Source organism: Heterodontus francisci, chromosome 16 (assembly GCF_036365525.1).
Source record: "Heterodontus francisci isolate sHetFra1 chromosome 16, sHetFra1.hap1, whole genome shotgun sequence".
In the NCBI taxonomy this organism is placed as follows: Eukaryota; Metazoa; Chordata; class Chondrichthyes; order Heterodontiformes; family Heterodontidae; genus Heterodontus; species Heterodontus francisci.
Genome location: NC_090386.1, coordinates 86,848,933 through 86,871,434, shown reverse-complemented (window position 1 = coordinate 86,871,434; position 22,502 = coordinate 86,848,933). Strand labels below are relative to the sequence as shown.

Here is a 22,502-nt window from a genome sequence, read left to right as displayed (position 1 = left end):
AATTTACAGTAGCACACAGAAATGGGGGATGGGGTGATGTATACTAGGTTGCAAGCTTTTGCCTTCATTTTAGCTAGTTTTTCCAAACATAAAATATCAAAATGATCTTCAGATAAAGCACGGTTGCTCTCAAAAAGTTACTTCAACCTCCAAATGGAGTGATTTGTTTGTGCGTGATCATGAACTCCTTTCATTAATGAAAACAGCTTTTGAAATACAGCTCCATGGTTTAAAATAAAGTGCTGGGCCTTGCTGAAAATCATTAGTTGCAAACCTTTTTATCATCTTCAACAGGTGATCAGCAATCTTTTTTCATTGTTTGTGCACAACATACACATTCATTTCAACTGGGAGAAACATGTTAAAAGTTTTAGCAAGTGTCCGACACAAAATTTAAAAATATTGCAACAGTTCAACAGGAATATGGTCCCATTTCACACAATTGCCCTGAGAATGGACAAGGAAACCAGTCTTAAAATCTCAGCCTCTCCTGAAACATGTACTCAATCTTTCTCCAAAAGACGAGTTGTCATCCACATGCTCAGGCATAGCAACAAATACAGGGGAGGTGCTGGGTCTAAAAGATAGAGGGGGAAAATGTATCTTCCTGCAGCACCCCAGTCAGGAGCAATGTCACAATAAAACAGCACTGTGAAAACAGGCCACAGCAAAGTGCAAAAGGTATAATTAAACAGAAAGCTGCAACACTACAAGAGGTTAATTAATGTTGCAGGGAAGGTTGGATCAAAGAATCATAAAACAAAACCCAGAAAGAGGAAAACCGATGAGGGCACCAGGAGAAACAGAAAGGACGGGCAAAAGGAGAGAGAAAACTCTCGGAGGAGGCTCGTGTAGAGCACAAACATGAGCATGGACCACTTTGGTCGAATGGCCTCTTTCCATGGTGTAAATTCTATGCAATTCTAAGTATTACCTTATTACCATTAGGCCTTAAATCAGATTGATGCCTCAAGGATGATTTAGAAGGATGTCATAAGAACATAAGAAATAGGAGCAGGAGTAGGCCATTCAGCCCCTCAAGCCTGCCCCACCATTCAATAAGATCATGGCTGTCCCAGGCCTCAACTCCTCTTTCAGGCCTGCTCCGCATAACACTCGACTCCCTGAGACTTCAAAAATCTATCTACCTCCTTCTTAAATACATTTAGTGACCTAGCCTCGACAACTCCTCAAACTTCAAACCTAAAGACTAATCCCGTTAAGAGCCCTCTTCACCAGCCAATTGCCTCCGAGCTCCCTCCCTTCCCCTCTCATTTCCACTGAACCAAAGCTTACAACATAGAATGCAACTATTCAGCCCATCGTGTCTGTACCAACAGGTTAACACAATCCAAAACTAATCCTAGTACCCCACTCTTTCCCTATTGCCTACATCTCCCTCGCTCAAATATTTATCTAATTTTTTCAGTAAAAGATGCAGTGATATACTTTCCCTGACAAAGCATTCCATACTCCAACAATCCTTTGCATGAAGAAAATTCTTTACCCTCTCACCTCACTGACAATTTTACATTGCTAACCTCTCACCACTTACACCCCAACCAAAGGAAACAGTCTTTGTTCATCCTACCAAAACCTTTCATAAAATGTTTTAGAAACTTCAATTCTCACTCTTCACCTTCTCTGCTCCAATGGAAAATGTCCTCGTATTTCTATTGTCTCCTCATAAACAAAGTTTTTGTATTCCCAATATCAACTTGATTAATCTATACTTTATATGCTTTATGACTTGAATGCCCTTTCTTTAATGCAGTGCTTTAAATTTCATTGGTGCCTTATCCATAGTGAATAATTACACCTGTACACACCTTCACCAACATGTTCAACATTCTCCATGGTAACAAAGGTTGCAGCGCCAACCAGTGGAGAAATTTAAGAATGCCTTCATTTTGCAACAGCGTTCTTTGATAGAGAATGATATGAAACAGGAGGCCATTTGGCCCATTGTGCCTGAGCCAACAAGTAACCATGGCTACTGAAAAATTACACTCTTATGGGTAAAAGCCTAGAATCATTTGACAGTTGGAGTTGTGATGGTGGACTGTAGATTCTTTGAGTTAGGATGGTCCAAATGGCTGTCTTTTCCATCTGGATTTTCCACAGGAAATAGAACCAGTGCATACTGTATGAAGAATATGACCATATATATTAAACTACTGAGTCACCACCATTACTTATAAAACAATAGTGACTATACTTAAGAAATAATTCATTTACTGTAAAGCTCTGGGAGACTTAAGGAAGTGAAAGGTCCTTCACTCGAGATTTGAGCTCATGATCCAGGTTGACATTCCATTGTAGTACTGGTGGAGTGCTGAATGGCTGGAGGTGCCATCTCTCGTTTGAGAAATTAAACCGAGACACCAGCTGCCTCTCAGGTGGATAATAAAGATCCCACGACACTATTCAAAGAGGAGAGCCTGGCTAATAACATTAACACACCAACATCACTTACACAGATCATCTAGTCATTATCTAACTGCTATTTGATCTTGCTGTGTGCAAATTGGCTGCCGCATTTCCCTACATTAGAACAGTAACTACACTTTAAAAGTACTTCATTGTAAAGCACGTTGGAATGTCATGAGGTTGTAAAAAGTGCTGTTCTAATGAAAATTCTCTTTCAGGATAACTTTTTCTGAATTAATAACCAGTTTCAAAAAGTTACATTTTACAATTACAATAAAATATAGAACACATCAGACCTGCATCTGCAAGATGATTTGTTTGTGCAAAAAATAGCTGTAAAAGCCTTCATGCCACTATCCAAAGAGCAGATAGCTATCCCAGTGTCATGGCTAACATTCCTTTTTCAACCAACACTACAAAAACAGATTAACTGGTCATTATCTTACTGCTGTCTATGAGACCCTGCTGTTGCCAAATTGGCTGCCATGTTTTCATACATTATAACAGTGACATTTCAAAAGTAATTCATTACCTATCAGTGCTTTGGGATGTGAGGATGTGAAAAGCACTATATGACGTTTTAGGTTTTTCCAACTGTTAAGATAAAGACTCAATGGACAAAAAAATGTGCAATCTTTCTAACAAAGAACCCACACAGAAGTAGAAATGAGCAGCTCTTTGGTGGGATTTCAGCATTCAATTGTCAGTAAGAGTTTTCCATTAGATCAATTTGATTGCAAACCATCTTGCACCTGTACAATCATATCAATAAATGAATCTTACAAGACTGTCCCTTCCTCCTTTTCTGGGTATTAAACACTTTAACTTGAACACTTCTTAAAATGAAAGTACAAATAAAACTGCAGATTTAGGAAAAAGGAAAAAAATCCAAAAAAAATTTCTACATGCTTTAAATAAAAACATCTGAACGGGCAGAGGATATTCAACCATTTGAGCCCATTACCAGGCTTTCACTGTACTTTAAAATGTTCTCTATAGCATGCTGTATTGAACAAAGGGCTTATTAGAATTAAAATTAAAATTGTAACCACAAATAAATGTAATCAAAATTTCTTCTTGCTATTCAATATTCTTTTGCAAACACAAACACTTTATTTTTCTCTTCTATGAGAAATTAAGTGAGAAAAAAAACAAACTAAACGATTTGCATTTATAACGCACCCTTTATGATCACAGGGCACCCGAAAGTGTTTGAGCGAATAAAGCACTTTTGAAGCATAGTCACTGTTGTAATGTAGGAAACACGAGTCCCACAAACAGCAATGTGATAACCAGATAAATTGTTTTTGTGGTGTTGACTGAGCAATAAATATCAAGCAGAACACTGGGGGTGGGGGGGGGGGGGGGGGGCGGGTAACGCCCTTTTCTTCTTCGAAATAGCAGCATGATGGGCCCCCATTTAACGTCTCATCTGAAAGACGGTACCTCCAACAGTGCAGCACTCCCTCACTACTGCAGTGGACCAACATTGTCTGGAAATGGAGTTTCAGCCTTGTTTTTTGCGCTCTTGTCCTGGAGTGGGAATTGAACCCAATACCTTCTGACTCAGGCGAGAATGCTACCAACTGAGCCACAGCTAACACCATAACTAAAATTATGTTAGCTAAAACTTCCACTACAGTTTAGGTAGCGCATTCCAGAAATATTCCAGTTTTTCCCTTATTCCAATCAATAGGACACACCACAGCTGATTTTGCAAAGGTGAAAGCAGCACTCTTTTTTTAAGTTTCAAGCAGTGACTGACAAAAAAAATGCTTAGTTGTCACACCTAAATTTCAATGACCACCACACATTTTGGATGTCAAAACACAACCAAAAATATACCCTAACATTAGGGTAGTTCCCCTGATTAGTCCAGATTTCAAAAACGTTTCACCATCACGAGATTTTGAAGATTAGCAAACCACCTCTGTGTTATAGAGAGAGACTGTTAAACTCAATGATAAGTGGAGATCCATATTTTTATGGAAATAGATTTTGCAACAACCCTGTTGTATATTATGTATAGTGTTTATCTATTAGTTCAAAAAGTTTAGATGTGTTCAATCATACACTATTTTTGATTAAATTGGGCCAAAAAAGGCTATTGTTAAATTCTGTGATTTTGATATTTATCCTCAAAGGTTTTGTCTAAAAAGTCAGCTCAAAAACAAAACAGGTGGTTCCAACCAGATGAGTATCCAGGGATGATTAGAATTATTTTGGAAGCAACTCAAAAATGTAGAGAACGTGGCTAAACTAAAGGCTGCTTAAAAATAAGACTGTGTTGATGCTTACTTAGTTCACACAGAATCCTGTAAACACATGCACAGTACCAATTAGATACCTGTATTTGGTAGGTGATCTTTATTTGTTCCCACTTTCTCTCCTGACGAACAACTTCCCTCAGATTGTGAGAGTGCAAGACTGCTATCACCAACAGGTACTACAGATTCAGGCTCAGGGTTCTGGGGGGTGATGGCTGATGTGACATTGTTTTGAGCAGTGCTATTCAATGTACTCGCAGGTGAGGAAACAGAGACAGTAGAAGCAGAGCTGCTAGTTGTACCAAGTGTGACGTTTACAGAAGTGCCTATGTCTGGTTGACTAGCTGGAGGAATAATGGTCTGATTAGTTTCTGTAGGAGGAACTCCTCCTTCAGGACTACCAGGAAATGTTGCTTTTTGCACCTGATCATCAACACCTGGGGAAGCCAATTCAGATGCTGCTGGGTCATCTTTTTTATCTGGGGAGGCCTTCTGACATGCCTTGGTCATAAGGAACTGACCAATCTTATCTACTTTCCCTCTTCCTTTGTTGGATGATATTGGACTTCGCCTACTACTAGAAGAGCTACCTGGGCTAGCAGACGTAGGCGACATTGCAACTGCTGTCGCATGGGATGAAGTAGAAGAACTTTGGTCAACCATGCCATTATTCTGAAGAGGCTCATTGAGGCTGAAGTCCGCAGCTGGTCTATGAGGAGACGGTGAGATGTTTGGAGGAGCTGGAGAGCTGGATGGTGGTTGAACTGATGACGACCTCTGGACTGCTGCTCTATTCGCTGGTGAAGTAGAGTTAATAGAGCTACTAGCAGATGGGGTGGTCGAAGCTGTTGGGCTTGGTGAACTTTGAGCAGTTTGCGGTATCTGGATTACAGTAACTGACTGAGATGCCAATGTAGAACTTGAGGGCACAGTTACTTTAGGCACAGTGGTTGACTGTGGTAGCAAAGGTTCTTTAACAACCTGGAATACAGATGTATTTATAAATACAGGTGTGGTGATAAATGCTGGCTGTGAACCAGACTGTACCACTGGTTGTACCTCAGACACCACCATTTTATTATTTAGGGATGGCATTGTGACTACAGAAGAAACAACAGTAGGTTGGGATTGAGTCTGTGCAGGTGCAGTAACATTGGTTGTTGATTTAATGGGACTAGAACTTAACAACACTGTAATCTGATTTGAGGCAGAAATGGATGCAGACACCATTGCCGTAGGCACCACTGTTGGGCCACTTTGAGTCACATTAGTATTTAATTCTCCTGTACCTGGTCGTAGTGTGGTTGTGCCACTCTCACAAACAACTTGTGATGGGATTGGTGTGCGAGGGCTTTCCTTAATAATAGTAGCATCTGACGTTACTGCTTTCTCTCCAGAAGGTACAGATTGTTCCATCTGATTGGAACTAGTGGTCTTAATGCTAATGCCAGGACTACAAGAAGTGTCCAGAAGCTGATTAAGTGAAATTGGAACTTCTCTTAAAGGTGGTAAGGTTATACATTTTTCATCTCCACCTCCGCCAGGTTTACTGGCTTCCAGTGGCTTATTTCCCTTATTTATTTGAACATCAGGACCATTTTTCTTCTCCAACTTGCTCATGCTCTGAGGATTGCATTCAAAGGTCATCTGTTCTTTATTAATGGAGACTTGTTTCAACACACCATCATTTCCAGACAATGTTGGTCCTTCCTTATTTTCTTCGGGATTGTTACCCATTATCCTGACGGAAATGCTTGGATTTTGTGCACCTGAAACTATATTGATAGAATCATTCAAATTCCCAGGAACTGGATTTGACAAAATTTGTGCAGAGTTTGCTAGAATATTCTTCTGTACATCTATGGTTGGCAAAAGTGCTGGGTTCTGCTGAGGGATCAGGGATGCTTTTAAGGCTTTTCCACTTTGTCTACCCGGATTTTGACCAGTTTTTCTACTGGAGCCAGTGCTAGCTCTCCTGCCGATACTTGGACTTGCCCGTTTTCCAGTTGCCTGTTTTCCTGAACTGACTATAACAGAATCCAGTTTATTTGCTTGTGATGCAGCAGAAACAGATGGGTTGTTGGTGAGTGGAGGTATGCTTGTTGGGGCTTGCCCAATTGCTTTCAGAGTAGTTGGGTTTAGACCTTGTTGATCAAACCCTCTATTCAGAGGTGGCTGCCTAGGAGGCAAGAGGATATTAATTTGAGGAGGAAAGAGACCTGCAATAGAAGCATTCAATCTTTCAGGAGATAAGCTTATCTCAGAAGGTTCTGTACTGGGTGGTCGATTGGTAGGTGTATGAGGAAAGTAGGGCCTGGGGCTTGCTCGATTTGGTGTTTTTGGTCTTGAGGTCTGGGTGTTAGTAGTAGCATTAGGAAAATGAAGATTGTGACCACCTTGCACAGGAATAGTTCCCTGCTGCTGTGAACTTGCACCTTGCGGTGTTGGGATTTGAGAATGCCCTGACTTAGCCCCAGTAATGAGTACTTGGTTTGGTGGAGGAACAGGTTGTGACCCCGCGTTAACTTGGGCTCCAATAGAAAGTGGAAGGTCAGCTCCAATTGCATCTGGATGATGTGTGGAAGGATTTCCTTCCTCAGATACTGATGATGGGATGTTTTGCAGACTTTCCTGAAAAGACATCTTCCTTAGAGTGCTGGCAGCTTGATGGCCAACTAATAAAGGCATTCTTGATTTATCTGGTGATGGTGGTACTCCACTCTGCCCAGGCAAGGTTACCATGACTGGCATATTACCAGTTGGGGCCATTGGCATCCTTGAGGCATCAGGAGTTAAGGATGTCTTTGATGGATGTGTATTTGGAGTCATTGGAATTTTAATTGTCTTTGATGAGTCCTGTTGCTGTTGCTGCTGCTGCTTCATCATCAACATCATCATCATTTGCTGCTGCTGGGGTTGTAGTTGCTGTTGCTGTGCATGTTGCATGGGCTGAACAGTTGTTTGTTGTAGAGGTCTTTGATCGACTGCCTGTATGTGGAATCCTGTATGGAACATGCAACATAGATCAGAAAAATACTTCCATATGATAATGACCAACCCGCCAAAATATTAAAATTTACAAACAAGAATTTCTTCATTATGTCCTTTGATATCCTTTGAATCATCACTATCTGATTATTTGTGAAGTTAGGTTCTTTAAACCTTATTTTAAGCCATGGTTTCTGTGGAAAATGGTGGTGGGGGAGAAAAAAAGAGGAAGAGAGAATTACTTTGCATAAAGTTCAATGGAAAATGGCATGTATGCCACTTAAAAGTGAAAAACTATGGATAATGCTTGGGTTGAAAATATGCTTTTATTTAATTTTCAAAATACTGAGCGAACAGTTTTAGGGCATCACTTGAGGTGGCACATCTTTGAACAGCAATTCCAAACATTGAAAGTAAATATAACCTCTGACCACATACAAACCATGCACACTGCATAAATAAAAGCACCTAAAGGATGCCACTCAAAACATAAACGTTTTCCTCTACGTGCTGACAGATTTGCCGTGTATTTTCATTTTTATTTCAGATTTGCAGAAACTATCATTTTCTTTTTAATCTTAATTTAACATTAACTTTTTTTTTTAAAAATCAAGCCTCTCAAAATAATTACTTACCTGCAGGTCGATTTGCAAATTCAGATAATTTGTTGGCTGCTGGATCAATTCCTACCCCCTGCTCTCCTGTCATTTGCTGCTGTTCTGTATCATCCAGACCTGGCTGCATTGAACGGGCATCTGAAATCCTAAAACCAGTGACAAGGTTTTACTACATCATACACATAATGACATTATTTCATACATTGCTCCAGAAAACTGTAAGATGCAGAAAGTTTAACAGTACAAGGGAAAAATGTCAAATAAATGTGCTGTGATCTGCATAATTTCTTGAAGAAATCAAATCATGTACGAAATCAATTCAGCAACTTACCAAAACGATTTGCCCCAGACCACAAGATACAACTTACACAGCCACCCTCAGCTAGGTTTTATTTTTAAGGGCAGTGAGATTGGGAAAGAGGTGAAGAGAGAATGAAAATTATAGTACAAGTGAATTCTACCAGTCAGAAAAGAGAGATGTTGCTTGAGGCTTAAAATGAAAGAGTGAACTAGAGGTGGAGGGGAAAAAGGAGAATAGAAAATAAATCACCGTCTCCAAAGAAATGGATTGGACAAATTGTATTCAAGAATCAATTATTTGAAACTCAGAGAAGGGAACAGATTTTTGAGACACCTAGAACACTGAAAATACTTTTCATTTGTTTTGTTCAAATCTGCTCTTCCAAGTCATATTTTCACTCTGCTTAGAAAGATACTTTGTTGATGTACCAAACCTGATCTTGGATTAAAAGTGTGGAGATCAATTATCATGCCAGTATGTATTTTTTTTCCCAAATTAATAAAACAATTTCACTTTTATCACTGCATGAGTCGCATGAAGTACCAATACAGAAAGAAATGTAAAACACAAGAGGGGTCTGATCGTTGTCTTGAAACACCTGTGCTGTAGCGAGGCAATGATATTGTATTCATGTCAACTTAAAAAAGAACTAGCAGAGGCCGACAGTCCACAAGCATGGGCTGGCATGCAAAAAGTAGTTATGCTGCCAGTAAAGAAGCCAAAAAGCATTTTTCTGATGCTTGAGTATTACCACGCTCAGAAAAGTTTGGTTTTACATATCTTGTGAGATGCATTTTGAAATCTAACGATGTTGGCTTGGTTCGATCATTAGCAACTCGAAGTCAGCAGCTAAGTTGAAACAGTTGTAAACCAACCACAATACAGGATTTGAACATGCACTCTTGGCCAAAACTACAAGGTAGTAGAGGGCACGTCACATGGTTCAAATGTATGGTTCCCAACTTTCCTGCTTTGAACAAGAGTCTACTGGAATGGGCGATTGGTCTCCCGAGAGCTGCTGCTGCTGACGTGGGAGAAATGGTCCACGTACGCATGGTTTCCCGGCTGTCGCGCTTTGAAACCAAATCACTACGCCTGAACTCTGTTGGTCCGCCCTCCCCTCCTCCCCCAGTTATTCAGAGAGGACAACTTCATTCATGGTCGTGAGGTTGAATGTATTGGGGCAATGAGAAGTGAGACGGTGAGCTACACAAACTTGGGGGAGGGGGGGGGGGCAGGGGGAAAAGAGAGAAACACAAATTGAGGGTGAGGGGGAGAGAGAGAGAGAGAGAAAAAGAAAAGTTTTGGTGTTTTCAGAGGACTGAGCCTCACCTTCCTGAAACTGGGCTTCAGTGGTGAGGTGTGGGAATCAGTGAATTGAATTAGATTTTAGTTTAATTATTTTTATAATTTTCTGTATATTGTAAAAAGCATTTGTACAATTTTATGATGTTAGTTAAGTTACTTATATCAATAACGTTTTGTTGAATCAATGTTACTGCGTTTCTCATTGTGATCAATACTATAGAAACATTATGGGTATGATTTTTTATTTAAACATTACATATCCTTAAATCTTTCTATTCTTGTGTTCTTTGATTTATAAATGAGGTTATACATCTCAATAAAATAAAAAGGGGCTTTGTGATACTGAGACACAACTAAGATAAATACAGTAACATATGCAAACATTGGGAAAATGTCACATGATCAAATGTCATGTGATTAGGCATCACATAAGTATATGATTGAGTGCAAGGTGATTGAATGTCACGTGATCAAATCTCCAGGAATGCATCAATCCAGATTTGACAACCCTATCCAAATGCTGTAATTCTTTAGATGATCACATGCTTTTATTTAAAGAGAGACAGAGAGTGCTCCTGTTGGCCAAAATTATTTCAAACACCACCACTATTAATTGATTACCTGGTTATTCATCTCTGTACTGAGAAAACACGTGGCAAAATGACTGAAACATTGCAATTACTACACGTCAAAGTGTTTCACTGCATGCAAAAGTACTTTGGGGTGTTCTCTGAAGGATACGATTAGTCTTGATCTAAATGAGTCTTTTTCTTTATTCAATGTGTTGAAAATCAATGTTAACTTGGGTGTTTTAATGAAAGAATATATGAAATGATCATTTTAGAAAGAAACAGCAAATATGCAAAAAATGTAGGATGAAAGAGTGGCAATAAAAATGATAACTGAACACAGAGATTGTACACTCACAAATGTAACAAAATGAAATCACATGTGTAAAACAAAATTTTGCAGGAGAATTGTGTTGTGACCAGCAGACCAATTTGAAGAATATTTTTAATGCTTTTAATGCTAAGAATTCCATGGTACTTGCCACTTTAAGAAAAGCTCTAAGCTTTTAAACAATTTCCAACAAAGTTTTCATGACTTGTATTCTCACGTTAATACAGTTGCCATTTTCCAAGGCTGCTTCACAGAAATATGAACCACACCTCCTCCATTTCTGCCAGGTGTGAGAAACACATAACATATACGATTAAAAGCTGATCTGCAGAGTGCAGGAAATTTGGATGGAGATGGCCACACCGACTTTGAAGCCTGAACACTTGATCAGCGGCCCAAATATAGACTGTCCGTATAACGTGGATGCATACAATATTCCTTCAACACAAGACAGACCAATTATGAAGAATGATAAAAAGGTCAGAAGTATATACCGCAGAAGATTTAAATATGGAAAATTTTGAAAGCATCAGAAAGACACAACTAGCCTGAAAATGGCAGTATTATGAGCATTCAGTAAAATGCAATATTGGACAAGTGTGCGAAATTCACCACTTGAACCCAAAAAACATCCTTGCAAACGTCCAGAGAATATGGTGAACTGTAAAACTAAAAGTTACAGCACTGACAAAGTGGTAAATTAAAAGTATTACACAAGTGTATTTTACGTGAAAGTACAATGGCTTGTGACTTTTGCCCAAAAGGGTATGTGTATCAATAAGCTAAGCAATATTAGTGAGCAGAGAGCAGAAATCAGTCACTTCCCCAAAAAGATGAAGGGAAAACTGGAGAACAATTATTGTTATCCCATTAACACAGTCAGATCAACAGGATGTCAACAACCTCACTGCAAGTCGCTTAACAACCATCTTGAGAACGGAAAGCAGATCGAAAGAAAGAAAAGAAAAAGTGTCAGACTTTGCTCAGTGGCAGCGCCCTCGCTCGCGTCACAAACTTGTGGTTTCCAGCCTTACTCCAGAGATCCGAGCAAGTATTTTAGGCTGACGCTTCAGTGCAGTGCTAAGGGAGTATGCACTGTTAGAAGTGCCATCTTTTGGATGAACTATTTATCCTCTCAGGCGATGTAAAAGATCCCATGGTACTTTTCGAAGGGGAGTTCTCCTGGCCAACATTCACCCCTCATCTGATCATTTATCTCATTGTTTATGGAACCTTGCTGTGCAAAAATTGGTTACATTTCCCCTATATTGGAACAGTGGAACTTAAATACTTCACTGGCTGTGAAGTGTTTTGTGGCACTCTGATGTGAAATTGATTACTCTTCAAAATAGGGAACCCACAAATATTGACACTTTCTTGCAAAAAGTTGAATTCTTCCTGTCAGAATTATGCAAATGAATCCCAGACAAGGCAAGAAAAGTGTAAATGTGTGAATTGGGTGACTGAGTGACACCACTTGTTCTTTTAGGAATTGGATTTATTGCTTCTGACAAATTCAGTCTATTCATGAGTGCCCTTCTGTCACAGCTGCTGGAGTTCAAAGTGAAAAGAGTGGGCGCAATCTCAGTACAGTCCACAGCAAAAAAACTGTCTATAAAAATTACCTAATTTGAAATAAATCCACACTTCAATAACATCTTTCGCAGTCAGGTCATCAGGATAGCTGACGTAGAAAATGACAATGTCACATTGTTGTAGCAAGGGATTCTCTTCTGAGGTTGCAGCTGAAGAACATTGAGAGTTTAACTCATTCACCTAGCTTGAGTACCGATGAGACAGTGAGCTCAACTTCAGCCTTACTAAGCATTTTAACTTGTATCTTCATATTCTCACCAAAACCAAATGGTTCGGTACCAACCCCTGTCCACCAGGGTGGAGTGAGGTGGAATAAGGAATGGGTCAAATCCAGTTTGCTGGCTAAGTGAAAGTGGTACTTTCCCTACTGAATCAACAAGTTATGCCTGTGAAAACCTGGACATTAGAGAGCTGAAAGGTCCAAGGCTTGATCCCTTGTCCATGCTACTTTAGCTGACCTTAGCCAAGTGGAAGGAAGAAAGCAACAGGAAGCTGCAATTGGCCTCTGTGGCCCATTTAACAAGAAAAAATAGGGCAGTGTTTCTGCTCCTGCAGGTTATCCTACAATCTTTGTTGAAATGCCCATGGACATTGGGTAAGGATAGGATTGGGCTTTGTTGCAATGCCCCCCACTGTAGAATAGTTTGTCGATACTCACTGTCTTGGCTCACGCATGAGGAATGGCCAGAAGACTCTTGGCACCTGTGGAGCTAGATCCCTGCAAAGGGTCAATGTTTTCGGAGGGTGGGAAGACAGGGGAAAAAATTGACAGGAAAAGGAAAATAAAGAAAAGCATTATAAAAAAAACCGTTAAGAAATTTAGACCAAACTCAACACCAGCACAACTGAGTTAAAATGCAACAAGAGGGTGTGAATTTCAAACACTTCACTAGTAAAGGGTCGTCTTTGGATTCCAAGCAATTTGCAATATCACCAACCAAAACATCTATCACAGACACTCAGCCTCCAAAAGGGTGTCAAGGGTGCTCCAGGGAAGATGACAATTTAAAAAAAAAACTTACACATGCTGCATTTGCTCTTCTGGTTGCTGAGCTCCACTGTTCTTTTTCTTCTGCGATCGTGATGGTTTTTTCTTTTTAGGTTTGTTGGCATTCTGGTTGTTTTGCTTGTTGGTCATAGCAAACTGTGCAGATGTGATATCACTCTGCAGCAGGTTGACAAGCAATGGACTTGTTAGAGTGACATCTTTATTGTTGGGAAAACCAGAGGCAGTAGCCAATGACATCTGACTCCCACTTGCGGTGGTGCTATAAGGAGCACTGAAGGGCATACCATGCCCTGAAAAATGGGGCCCAGCAGAGTTACCTGCCTGCATTGTCTGCATGTGAGAAGCAACTACACTTTGCTGCATTTGCACATCAGGCAGCATCTGTGTTAGATTGGCATCACTGGCTGATGTATGGTCACCATGCTGCTGAGTTAAATGAGGTACTGAAGGTCTAAGCACTTGTCCCTGCATTCCAATCCCTTGAGAAGAATTCCCATTCAGAGGATTCTGCTGGATCACCGATGTGGAAAATTGAACCATATTACCTTGTGAGTTTGTAGCAGGTCCCCTCATCATCTGACCTGGCCCCGCTATTGCATTTTGCTGATTCTGATTATTGAACCCTGGTTTGTTTCCCTGCACCTGACTGACAACAATTTGCTCAGAAAGCCCCATCATCTGGCTTTGCTGTAATATGACTTGACCCGGAGGTCCTATTAATTGCCCATGTGTAGTCATTATTTGCTGACCCTGTTGTGAATGCAACTGTTTAGGTGGAGTCATCCTCTGTCCAGATGGAATGATATTATGGCTTTGGGATGCAGCAGTCATCATCATTTGACTTTGGATGAGCTGGGGACGAGAAATAATCATCTGGTTTGGCGGATGTAGACCTTGGGATTGAATGTTCATCATCTGGCCTTGTGAAGGTGTGATCTGTTGATGCATCCCAATAAACTGTGACTGAGGGCCCTGTTGTCCTTGCACATTACCCACATTCACTTGAGGAGTACTGATAGATTGTTGATTATTTATGTTTCCATGAAGTCCAACAAGGTTTGCTTGCATCACATTAGGTAGCCCGTGAGACTGTATGTTCATCGGATTTTGGGAAGCAGTGTTATTTGGAACACCTAGAAACAAAAGGTAAATTGCTGTGAAGATCTTTCAAAACTAATTCTGTATTTATTCATTTAAAGGAGAAAACCCTCCCCATTTAGACAGCATCTAGAACATATACAAAAATCAAATTCTGTTCATTAAAACTTGCTTATGATTAAAAGCTACCAAGTGGCACACTCCTGCAGCAGCGTAGGTGAAATCACCATTTTAATAAGCATGACCTCATTCCCGGGATTTAGTCATTTATCACCCCTAGCACCGCCTGCCAATTCTCTCCCTGAATGATGCTAAGACACCAATCCAACATGATTTTTTGGAGAGAAAACAAACCTGTATGTTGTATATTCTGGTTGGGCTGCACTTGTAGAATTCCACTGTTCAGTGAGGTGGCAGATGCAACAGCTTGGTTTATCTGCGCTTGAGTGAAGTTCTGATTAGGCTGACCTGGAGGAAAGGTTGGTGGGAGACGCTTTGGCATGCCTAAGAGAAAGAGTGATGGTTGAGTTTTTATTTCAGCAATCTGAAAACAGTCCTTGAAGAAAAGGAAGAACTTGCATTTATATAGCAAATTTGATGATCTTGGAATGTCCTAAAGCACTTTACAGCCAATGAAATTTATCATAGAAATTTACAGCACAGAAGGAGGCCATTCAGCCCACTGTGTCCGCCCTGGCCAACAAGTCGCCATCCTGCTAATCCCACTTTTCAGCTCTTGGTCCATAGCCTTGTAGGTTACTGCACTTCAAGTGCATACCCAAGTACTTATTAAACATTGAGGTTTTCTGCCTCTACCACCCTTTTCGGCAAAGAGTTCCAAATTCCCACCACGCTCTAGGTGAAATTTTTTTCCTTCAAATCCCCTCTAAACCTCCTACCTCTTACACTAAATCTATGCCTACTGATTATGGACCCCTCAACCACGGGGAATAGGGCCTTCCTATTCACTCTATCTAGACCCCTCATAATTTTATACACTTCAATTAGGTCTCCCCTCGGCCTCCTCTCTTCCAAAGAAATAACCCTAGCCCATCCAATCTTTCCTCGCAACTAAAATTCTCCAGTCCAGGCAATACCCTCGTAAATCTCCTCTGTACCTTCTCCAATGCAATCACATCTTTCCTATACTGCAGTGACCAGAACTACACACAGTACTCCAGCTGCGGCCTAACTAGTGTTTTATACTTTTCCAGCATAACCTCCCAGCTCTTATATCGTATGCCTCGGCTAATAAAGGCAAGTATCCCATATGCCTTCTTGACCACCTTATCTACCTGCCCAGCCACCTTCAGGGATCTGTGGACATGCACTCCAAGGAACTCTCTTCCTCTATACTTCTCAGTATCCTACCATTTATTGTGTATTCCCTTGCCGTATTATCCTTCCCCCAAATGCAGAACCTCACACTTCTCTGTTTTGAATGTCATTTGCCACTGTTCCACCACCTGACTAGTCCATTGATATCTTTCTGCAGTCTACACCTTATTTCTTAATCATCAACCATATGGCTAATTTTTGCATCGTCTGCAAACCTCTTAAATCATACCCACTACATTTAAGTCCAAATCATTGATATGTACGACAAAAAGAAAAGGAACTCGTACTGGTTCTGCGGAACCCCACTGGAAACAGCCTTCCAGTCACAAAAATACCCATCGACCATTACCCTTTGCTTCCTGACTCAGCCAATTTTGGATCCAACTTGCCACTTTGCCTTGGATCCCATGGGCATTTACTTTCGTGACCAGTCTGCCATGTGGGACTTTATCATAAGCCTTTCTAAAATCCATATAGACATCAAAAGTGTAGTCACTGTTGTAATGTCAGAAATGGGACAATTTGTGCACAGCAAGATCCCACAAGAACATAAGAACTAGGAGCAGAAGTAGGCAATTTTGGAATATTATAATCAATGGATCCACTATCTCCACTGCCACTTCCTTTAAGACCCTAGGATGTAGGCCACCAGGTCCTGGGGCCTTGTCTGCCTTCAACCCCAATAGTTTGCTCAGTACTTTTTCCCTAGTGATGATGATTGTTCCAAGTTCCTCCATTTCTATAACCTCTGCATCACCTGGTACTATTGGGATGGTACTAGTGTCCTCCACTGTGAAAACTGAAGCAAAATACTGATTTAGAGTCTCTGCCATTTCTGTGTTCCCTTCTATTAACTCCCCAGTCTCATCCTCCAACGGACTAACATTCACTTTAGCTACTCTCTTCCCTTTTATATACTTATAGAAGCTTTTGCTATCCATTTTTATATTTTGCGCTAGTTTTCTTTCATAATTTACCTTTGCTCTTTTTATTACTTTTTTAGTGACCCTTTGTTGATCTTTAAATGTTTTCCAATCTCCCAGCCTGTCACTGGCCTTTGCAATATGGTATGCCTTAGTTTTTGTCTTTATGTTATCCTCAACTTCCTTGCTTAGCCATGGATGTTTTTTCCCCTCCTAGAATCTTTCTCCCTCTCTGGAATATATTTTAGTTGGGATAAATTGAATATCTCCTTTACCATCTGCCACTGCTCATCAACTGTTCTACCTTGTAGTCTTCCCACAAACAGCAATGAAACAATTAACCAGATTGTCTATTTTATTGATGGTGGTTGAGGAATAAATATTGGCTCAGACACCATGCAGAACCCCCTGCTCTTCTTCAAATAGTGCCAAGGGATCTCTTACATGCACCTCATCCACTACATCTCATCCAAAAGACGGCACCTCTGACAGTGCAACACTTCTTCAGTACAACAGTGAAGTGCCAGCCTAGATTACGTGCTCAAGTCCTTTGAGTAGAACATTGCAATCCAGAGGCATGGGTGCTACCACTGAGCCTCGATTGATATTCAAGTACTGGCACCCAAAAGGGACAGGCAGTGTTGCATACATTAAAAAAAAAAGCTCTCTCTTTTCACCTTTGGCAACTAGAATTTCAATCCAGCACATACAGGCAGGATGAACATTTCCTCTGAACAGCAAACAGAGTTTAGTGGGTGTATTATTCAAATACAATAAAATATTACACACCTGGACTTTTAAATAAACGAAAATGTGCACCCACTAATCAGAGCCAGTACTGTATGAACTGTTTCCATTATTATTTAAAAACCACCAACACTAGAAACAGTTACACTATACATTACCTTTTAATTCTAGACATCTTGCCCTTCACCACCAAATTTAAATGGTTTCTTAATGTTCCAATGATGGTAATTACCATTTCAGCATATTTTGTGCGAGATAAAGGAATCTCAAACGAATCAGATTACCTAACTATCTGATCAAATCTTGGTATTAAAAATTGGATAAAGAGACAACAGAATGGTAAATCATTCACACGAGTCAGTCTAGTCTCCAGCAAAAGTGCATCAATGCAGTACTTTCACTCAAGAGTCATAACTGTAGAACACACATAATAGCACTAAAATTAGAAATACCAGGGCATTTCTGACATAGGGTGCAGAAGCGAGTACAACATTTCTACAAAGCATCTGACCTATTCTAGTTGCTACACTTCCCAAGTGTGATCACTGGGAGAATGGGCAGTGTAACTGCTCACATGGCTACAAGGGTCATAAGTAAAACGAGGCTGGATAATTTTGGGCTTCCCCAATCAGGTTCTTTGTGGGAAAAGAATCATTATATAAAATTGCCAATTCTTTAACACCGTGCTTGGCAGCGTCACTCAGCAACTCCAAGAATGGCTGGTGTGGAAAGTGAAAATGCTAGAGGTTGCAGCTAAAGTGGGGTGGGGCTGTGGGAGAGAGCTGAGGAGTTTTTTTCAGGCTGTTGTTAGGACACACTACTGCAGCAGGGTAGTTATACCCAAACTTGGGAGTCAAAATTGGGGGGAAAAATTCCATTCAGAGCAGACATTCCTTACCTGATGAACACAAGACTGATCTGAGCCAAATATTAGTCGAACAATAGGGATGGAAGTAACAGAAAAATATTATAATCTCACCAGCAATAACTTATCATACTCAGTGTTATATAAAAAGTGGTCATTTGTTTAAAAAAAACCAATGGGGACGGAAGTAAAGGAAGTAAAATTAAAGCTATTATTTTAATCAGTCATTGAAGCATAATTGGAAAATATGCAGATTCACTTATTACACAAGGTTATTTATACTTCCTCAGCTTTTTGTCCACCATAAGGATTTAACTTGATCCCACTAAAAATAAAAATGCATATTTCCTTACTGGCAATATTTTTTTTTTAATGTTGCATACTTACTTCCCATTCCAGAATGGGAACTCTGCGCCACCTGATTTGCTTGCATCATAAATCCAGCAGGCAAGCTTCCTTGCTGAACTATAGGACCTCGACTTGGAGAACTCTGGCACACTGCTGGCTGAAACGTCTGAGGAAGGGAGCTGCTCTGAGGCGTTCTGGGTCCTATATGCTGCTGTGTCTGGTTCACTGTTGGAGAGGATGAAGGGGAGCTTTGTTGGAAAGAGGAAGGAGATGAGGCTGGAGACTTGTTGGTTAGGTGAGGCTGTTGCAAGGGCGTAGGGACTCGAGAAGGTCCTCCCTGATGGTTCTTAGGGGGTGGTGATGCAAACTGCGGTGAGCTGCAAGGTTGAGAAAAGGTTTGATGGCTTTGCGATGTTTGTTGGCTTCCAAATGGATATGGAGGGGGAGGGTGAGTGGGGGTCTGTACAATCGCCAGGGACGGTCTGACCTGAAGCTGCTGAGGCTGCATTTGTCCAGGCATAGGAGCCTTCTTCCAGATCTGATTTGCCAATGTTCCTAAGGCCCCCTGCGTGGAGGGCGATTGGATTGCTGCTGCTGGGACTTGATTCCAGGTTGCGGCTATAGAAATTTGAGCTGGATTAAATGGAGGACGCCCCCCCTGCAGTTGGTGAGGCTGAAGATTGGCTGGGGCGATCTGCCGGTTGGTTGACATTGTTTGCACAATGTTAGGCTGTGGAGGCAATGATCCAGAGGGGTGGCTTGATGCTTGAATATTTAGAGTTGACAAAACAGAATCCATACCTGGTTTAAAAAAAATGCAACACTTAATTTCAAGCTGGAAATTCAATTATTATAAAATGATTAAATGCTTTCTATTTGTCATTATGACAAGCAATAATGCTTCTATAAGAGTGAGTTTACTATCTGTAGCATTTTGTGGTTTATTTGTATTGCGAGACGGATTTTTAAATGTGACATTGCTGTAACAATTAGATTCAGCACTTATGGTACATCTCCCAAGGGAATGTAACACTTTTTGACTGAGTATTAACCTAGAATTCCAGGAAGAAACTAGGCTAGAAGTCATGCCAATTGGAAAAGTGTTTAGCTACCTAAACATGGGATGTGCTAGCCAAATTTATATAAGTTCCTACAGTTTTGAGACAATGTAAAACCCCAGGGGTCATCAGTTGTAAACTGAACTATTAGCAAAGATAGTTCCTCATTCAATCTTGATAGAGTGTCAACCATCTTAATTGTATATTTAATAATTATGCTGTTTCTGACGATCGATTCAATTTAAAGCCCTTGGCTGTGACAGCTTAACGGGCTAAACTCTCATGTACAAATAAGCAAGGGAAGGGTCAGAGGACTTCTGCTCTTTTTCTGACACCAGGTAGGTGTGAAAACAGAGCATCAGTTACCTGGAATGCTTTGCAATCAGTCTTTCATGAAGCCAGGAGAATTTAAATGGTGCAACGTGACATTATAGTAGATAATGTATGCAACAAAGGTCTACACTACAATCACTAGCTCACATCATCATTTAACGATACATTGGAAAAGGTGCACTCCTTCTAGGGAATATTTGATGCAAAACCTGCAAATTTGCAACATTTCCAGAAATTCCAATATTGTAAGACGATAGAAAATTAAAATGCCTGTAACAAGTAGAAAACATAACAGAATTAAATGGTTTTAAAGTTTCCACACAATAGCTCTTGGTTGGTACAAAAGCTTTCCTTTTTTTTTTACTTATTTAGAGATACAGCACTGAAACAGGCCCTTCGGTCCACCGAGTCTGTGCCGACCATCAACCACCCATTTGTACTAATCCTACATTAATCCCATATTCCTACCACATCCCCACCTTCCCTCACTTCCCCTACCACCTACCTATACTAGGGGCAATTTATAATGGCCAATTTACCTATCAACCTGCAAGTCTTTGGCTGTGGGAGGAAACCGGAGCACCCAGTGAAAACCCACGCGGTCACAGGGAGAACTTGCAGACTCCGCACAGGCAGTAACCAGAATCGAACGCAGGTCACTGGAGCAGTGAGGCTGGAGTGCTAACCACTGCGCCGCCCAGGCTTCAGGCTTGAACATTTTCTAATCAGCATCCAAGAATTGAAAGGATGCTAATTTGCATTGGATGTCACTTACGTCCTTCCATATCATTCCCTATTTGAGCCAGCAAACTCTGCGTCTTCCCATTTCCCCTTTCCTGGAAAGCACCTCCCCTCACAGCCACAAAATGAGACCACACATGGCAGGGCATGCAAACATAAACTTGTTATCATGCCGCAGCACAGTTTGCTAATGTGAATAGGTTAAATAAACACGTGCTTGTGTTCTACTAGAAACCTGTAACTGTAGTGTTGGTTTAAATAACACTTTTTTTGAATCATTTCCTGCTTCCCTTGCAACACGAATTGTAAACTACATAATGACAACTGTTCTAAGAGTACTCGGCTCAAAACGGTACATCTATTGATGGAAAGTATAAAGCTCGGTCTGCAGAGCATTTGGAAGGCACAATGATTTACTTCCATATTTGTATAAAGACCTTAATGACTAGGAGTTAATTTAAGAAATGTTCTAAAACTCAAGTGAGTTCCGTGTACTCTATTCAGGCAAAATAATGTATACATTCTCATAAGTTAAAGACAAATGATATACTATGGAACCTTATTTTACCAATGCAGAAGTTAAAATAGGTGTACCAAAAAAATTCCAGTCTTTAATTAACTTCAGGAGATAAGAATTGCACATCCTACTGAAAACTCTCTTCGATAAGTGTAGTCTCCTGTAAGAAACGAGCTTTTAATGCACTAAATCTCCTCACCAGGCTGTGAGGTGGGTCGAGTGGAAGGATGTGGTACTCTGTTTTGCAGTAGCTCTGAACTTGCTCCACTACTAATCAAGGAAGCTGCCACATTGCTACTTGAAGGAAGCATGGGAGCAGTTGGATTGTTGACTCTAATCAAACCTATTTTGAAAAAACAGAACATGGAATTATAATCCTGTTATTTAGTTTTAGTTACTATTTTCCTGATCCATATTTCATTTTTTAAACTTTAAATACCAATGTGCATACTGTCAATCATGTTCCCAGTTTTAAAGTCTCTGTAGGTCTTTGAATGTTCTTTCTTTCCTCAGAATATCTCATGTTCAGTCACACGATGTGATTCTTAAGCATAAACAGTTAGAACATTCTCATATCAAGATATGTATGTATGTGTGCACATATAATATACACACACATATAGGTCAAGAGACGTCCCTGGATTGATCAACTGATCAAAGCTGACAAGTTAAAATCCATGACCAATTACTTTCCTCTCTCCCTTGCGTTACGACCAGGTGAGAAAGGGTCAAGGGGTTCCCCCTCAGCCTTTGCCTGGTTTAACCGCAACAGGGTTTAATTTTAAAACACCCTGTTTTTAGCTCCCCCTCAGTGAATCCTTGTTTACTGATTTCCAATTACAAGGCAAAGAAATCAAATCAGACAGGTTTTCTTAGATTTAAACTATGAAGATGGAAGTTTATTGATCTCAAACTCTAACTCGGTTAACAACTACGAATACGTGACGCGACCAGGCTAGCATGCATAAGCGATAAACACACACGCAGATAGAGACAGAAAAAGTAGAAAGAATCAAGGGGAAAAGTTTGAGGCAATAGCTGAGTTTCTATTTACTGTCCATTGAGTTCGATGTAGAGTCTTTGGTTCCACGTAAGTCTTACTATTTCGTTGGGGCCCA

The 22,502-nt window shown here is 40.4% G+C and overlaps 1 protein-coding gene across 17 annotated transcripts in view; it reads right to left on the bottom strand.

Moving 5' to 3' along the window:
* The window catches only part of ncoa6 (nuclear receptor coactivator 6), a 77,624-nt gene that overhangs the window by 16,508 nt on the left and 38,614 nt on the right, over window positions 1–22,502 (bottom strand). For 15 of the 17 annotated variants that reach the window (XM_068048551.1, XM_068048550.1, XM_068048557.1 and 12 more), the window contains 7 exons: window positions 21,584–21,727; window positions 18,775–19,536; window positions 14,869–15,018; window positions 13,430–14,549; window positions 13,066–13,125; window positions 8,321–8,448; window positions 4,778–7,699 (listed from right to left, as the gene is read on the bottom strand). In XM_068048551.1, the coding sequence (XP_067904652.1) occupies window positions 4,778–7,699; window positions 8,321–8,448; window positions 13,066–13,125; window positions 13,430–14,549; window positions 14,869–15,018; window positions 18,775–19,536; window positions 21,584–21,727 (5,286 nt within the window). The remainder of the gene's footprint in view (window positions 1–4,777; window positions 7,700–8,320; window positions 8,449–13,065; window positions 13,126–13,429; window positions 14,550–14,868; window positions 15,019–18,774; window positions 19,537–21,583; window positions 21,728–22,502) is intronic. The other 2 variants (XM_068048561.1, XM_068048559.1) reach the window with 2 other exon arrangements.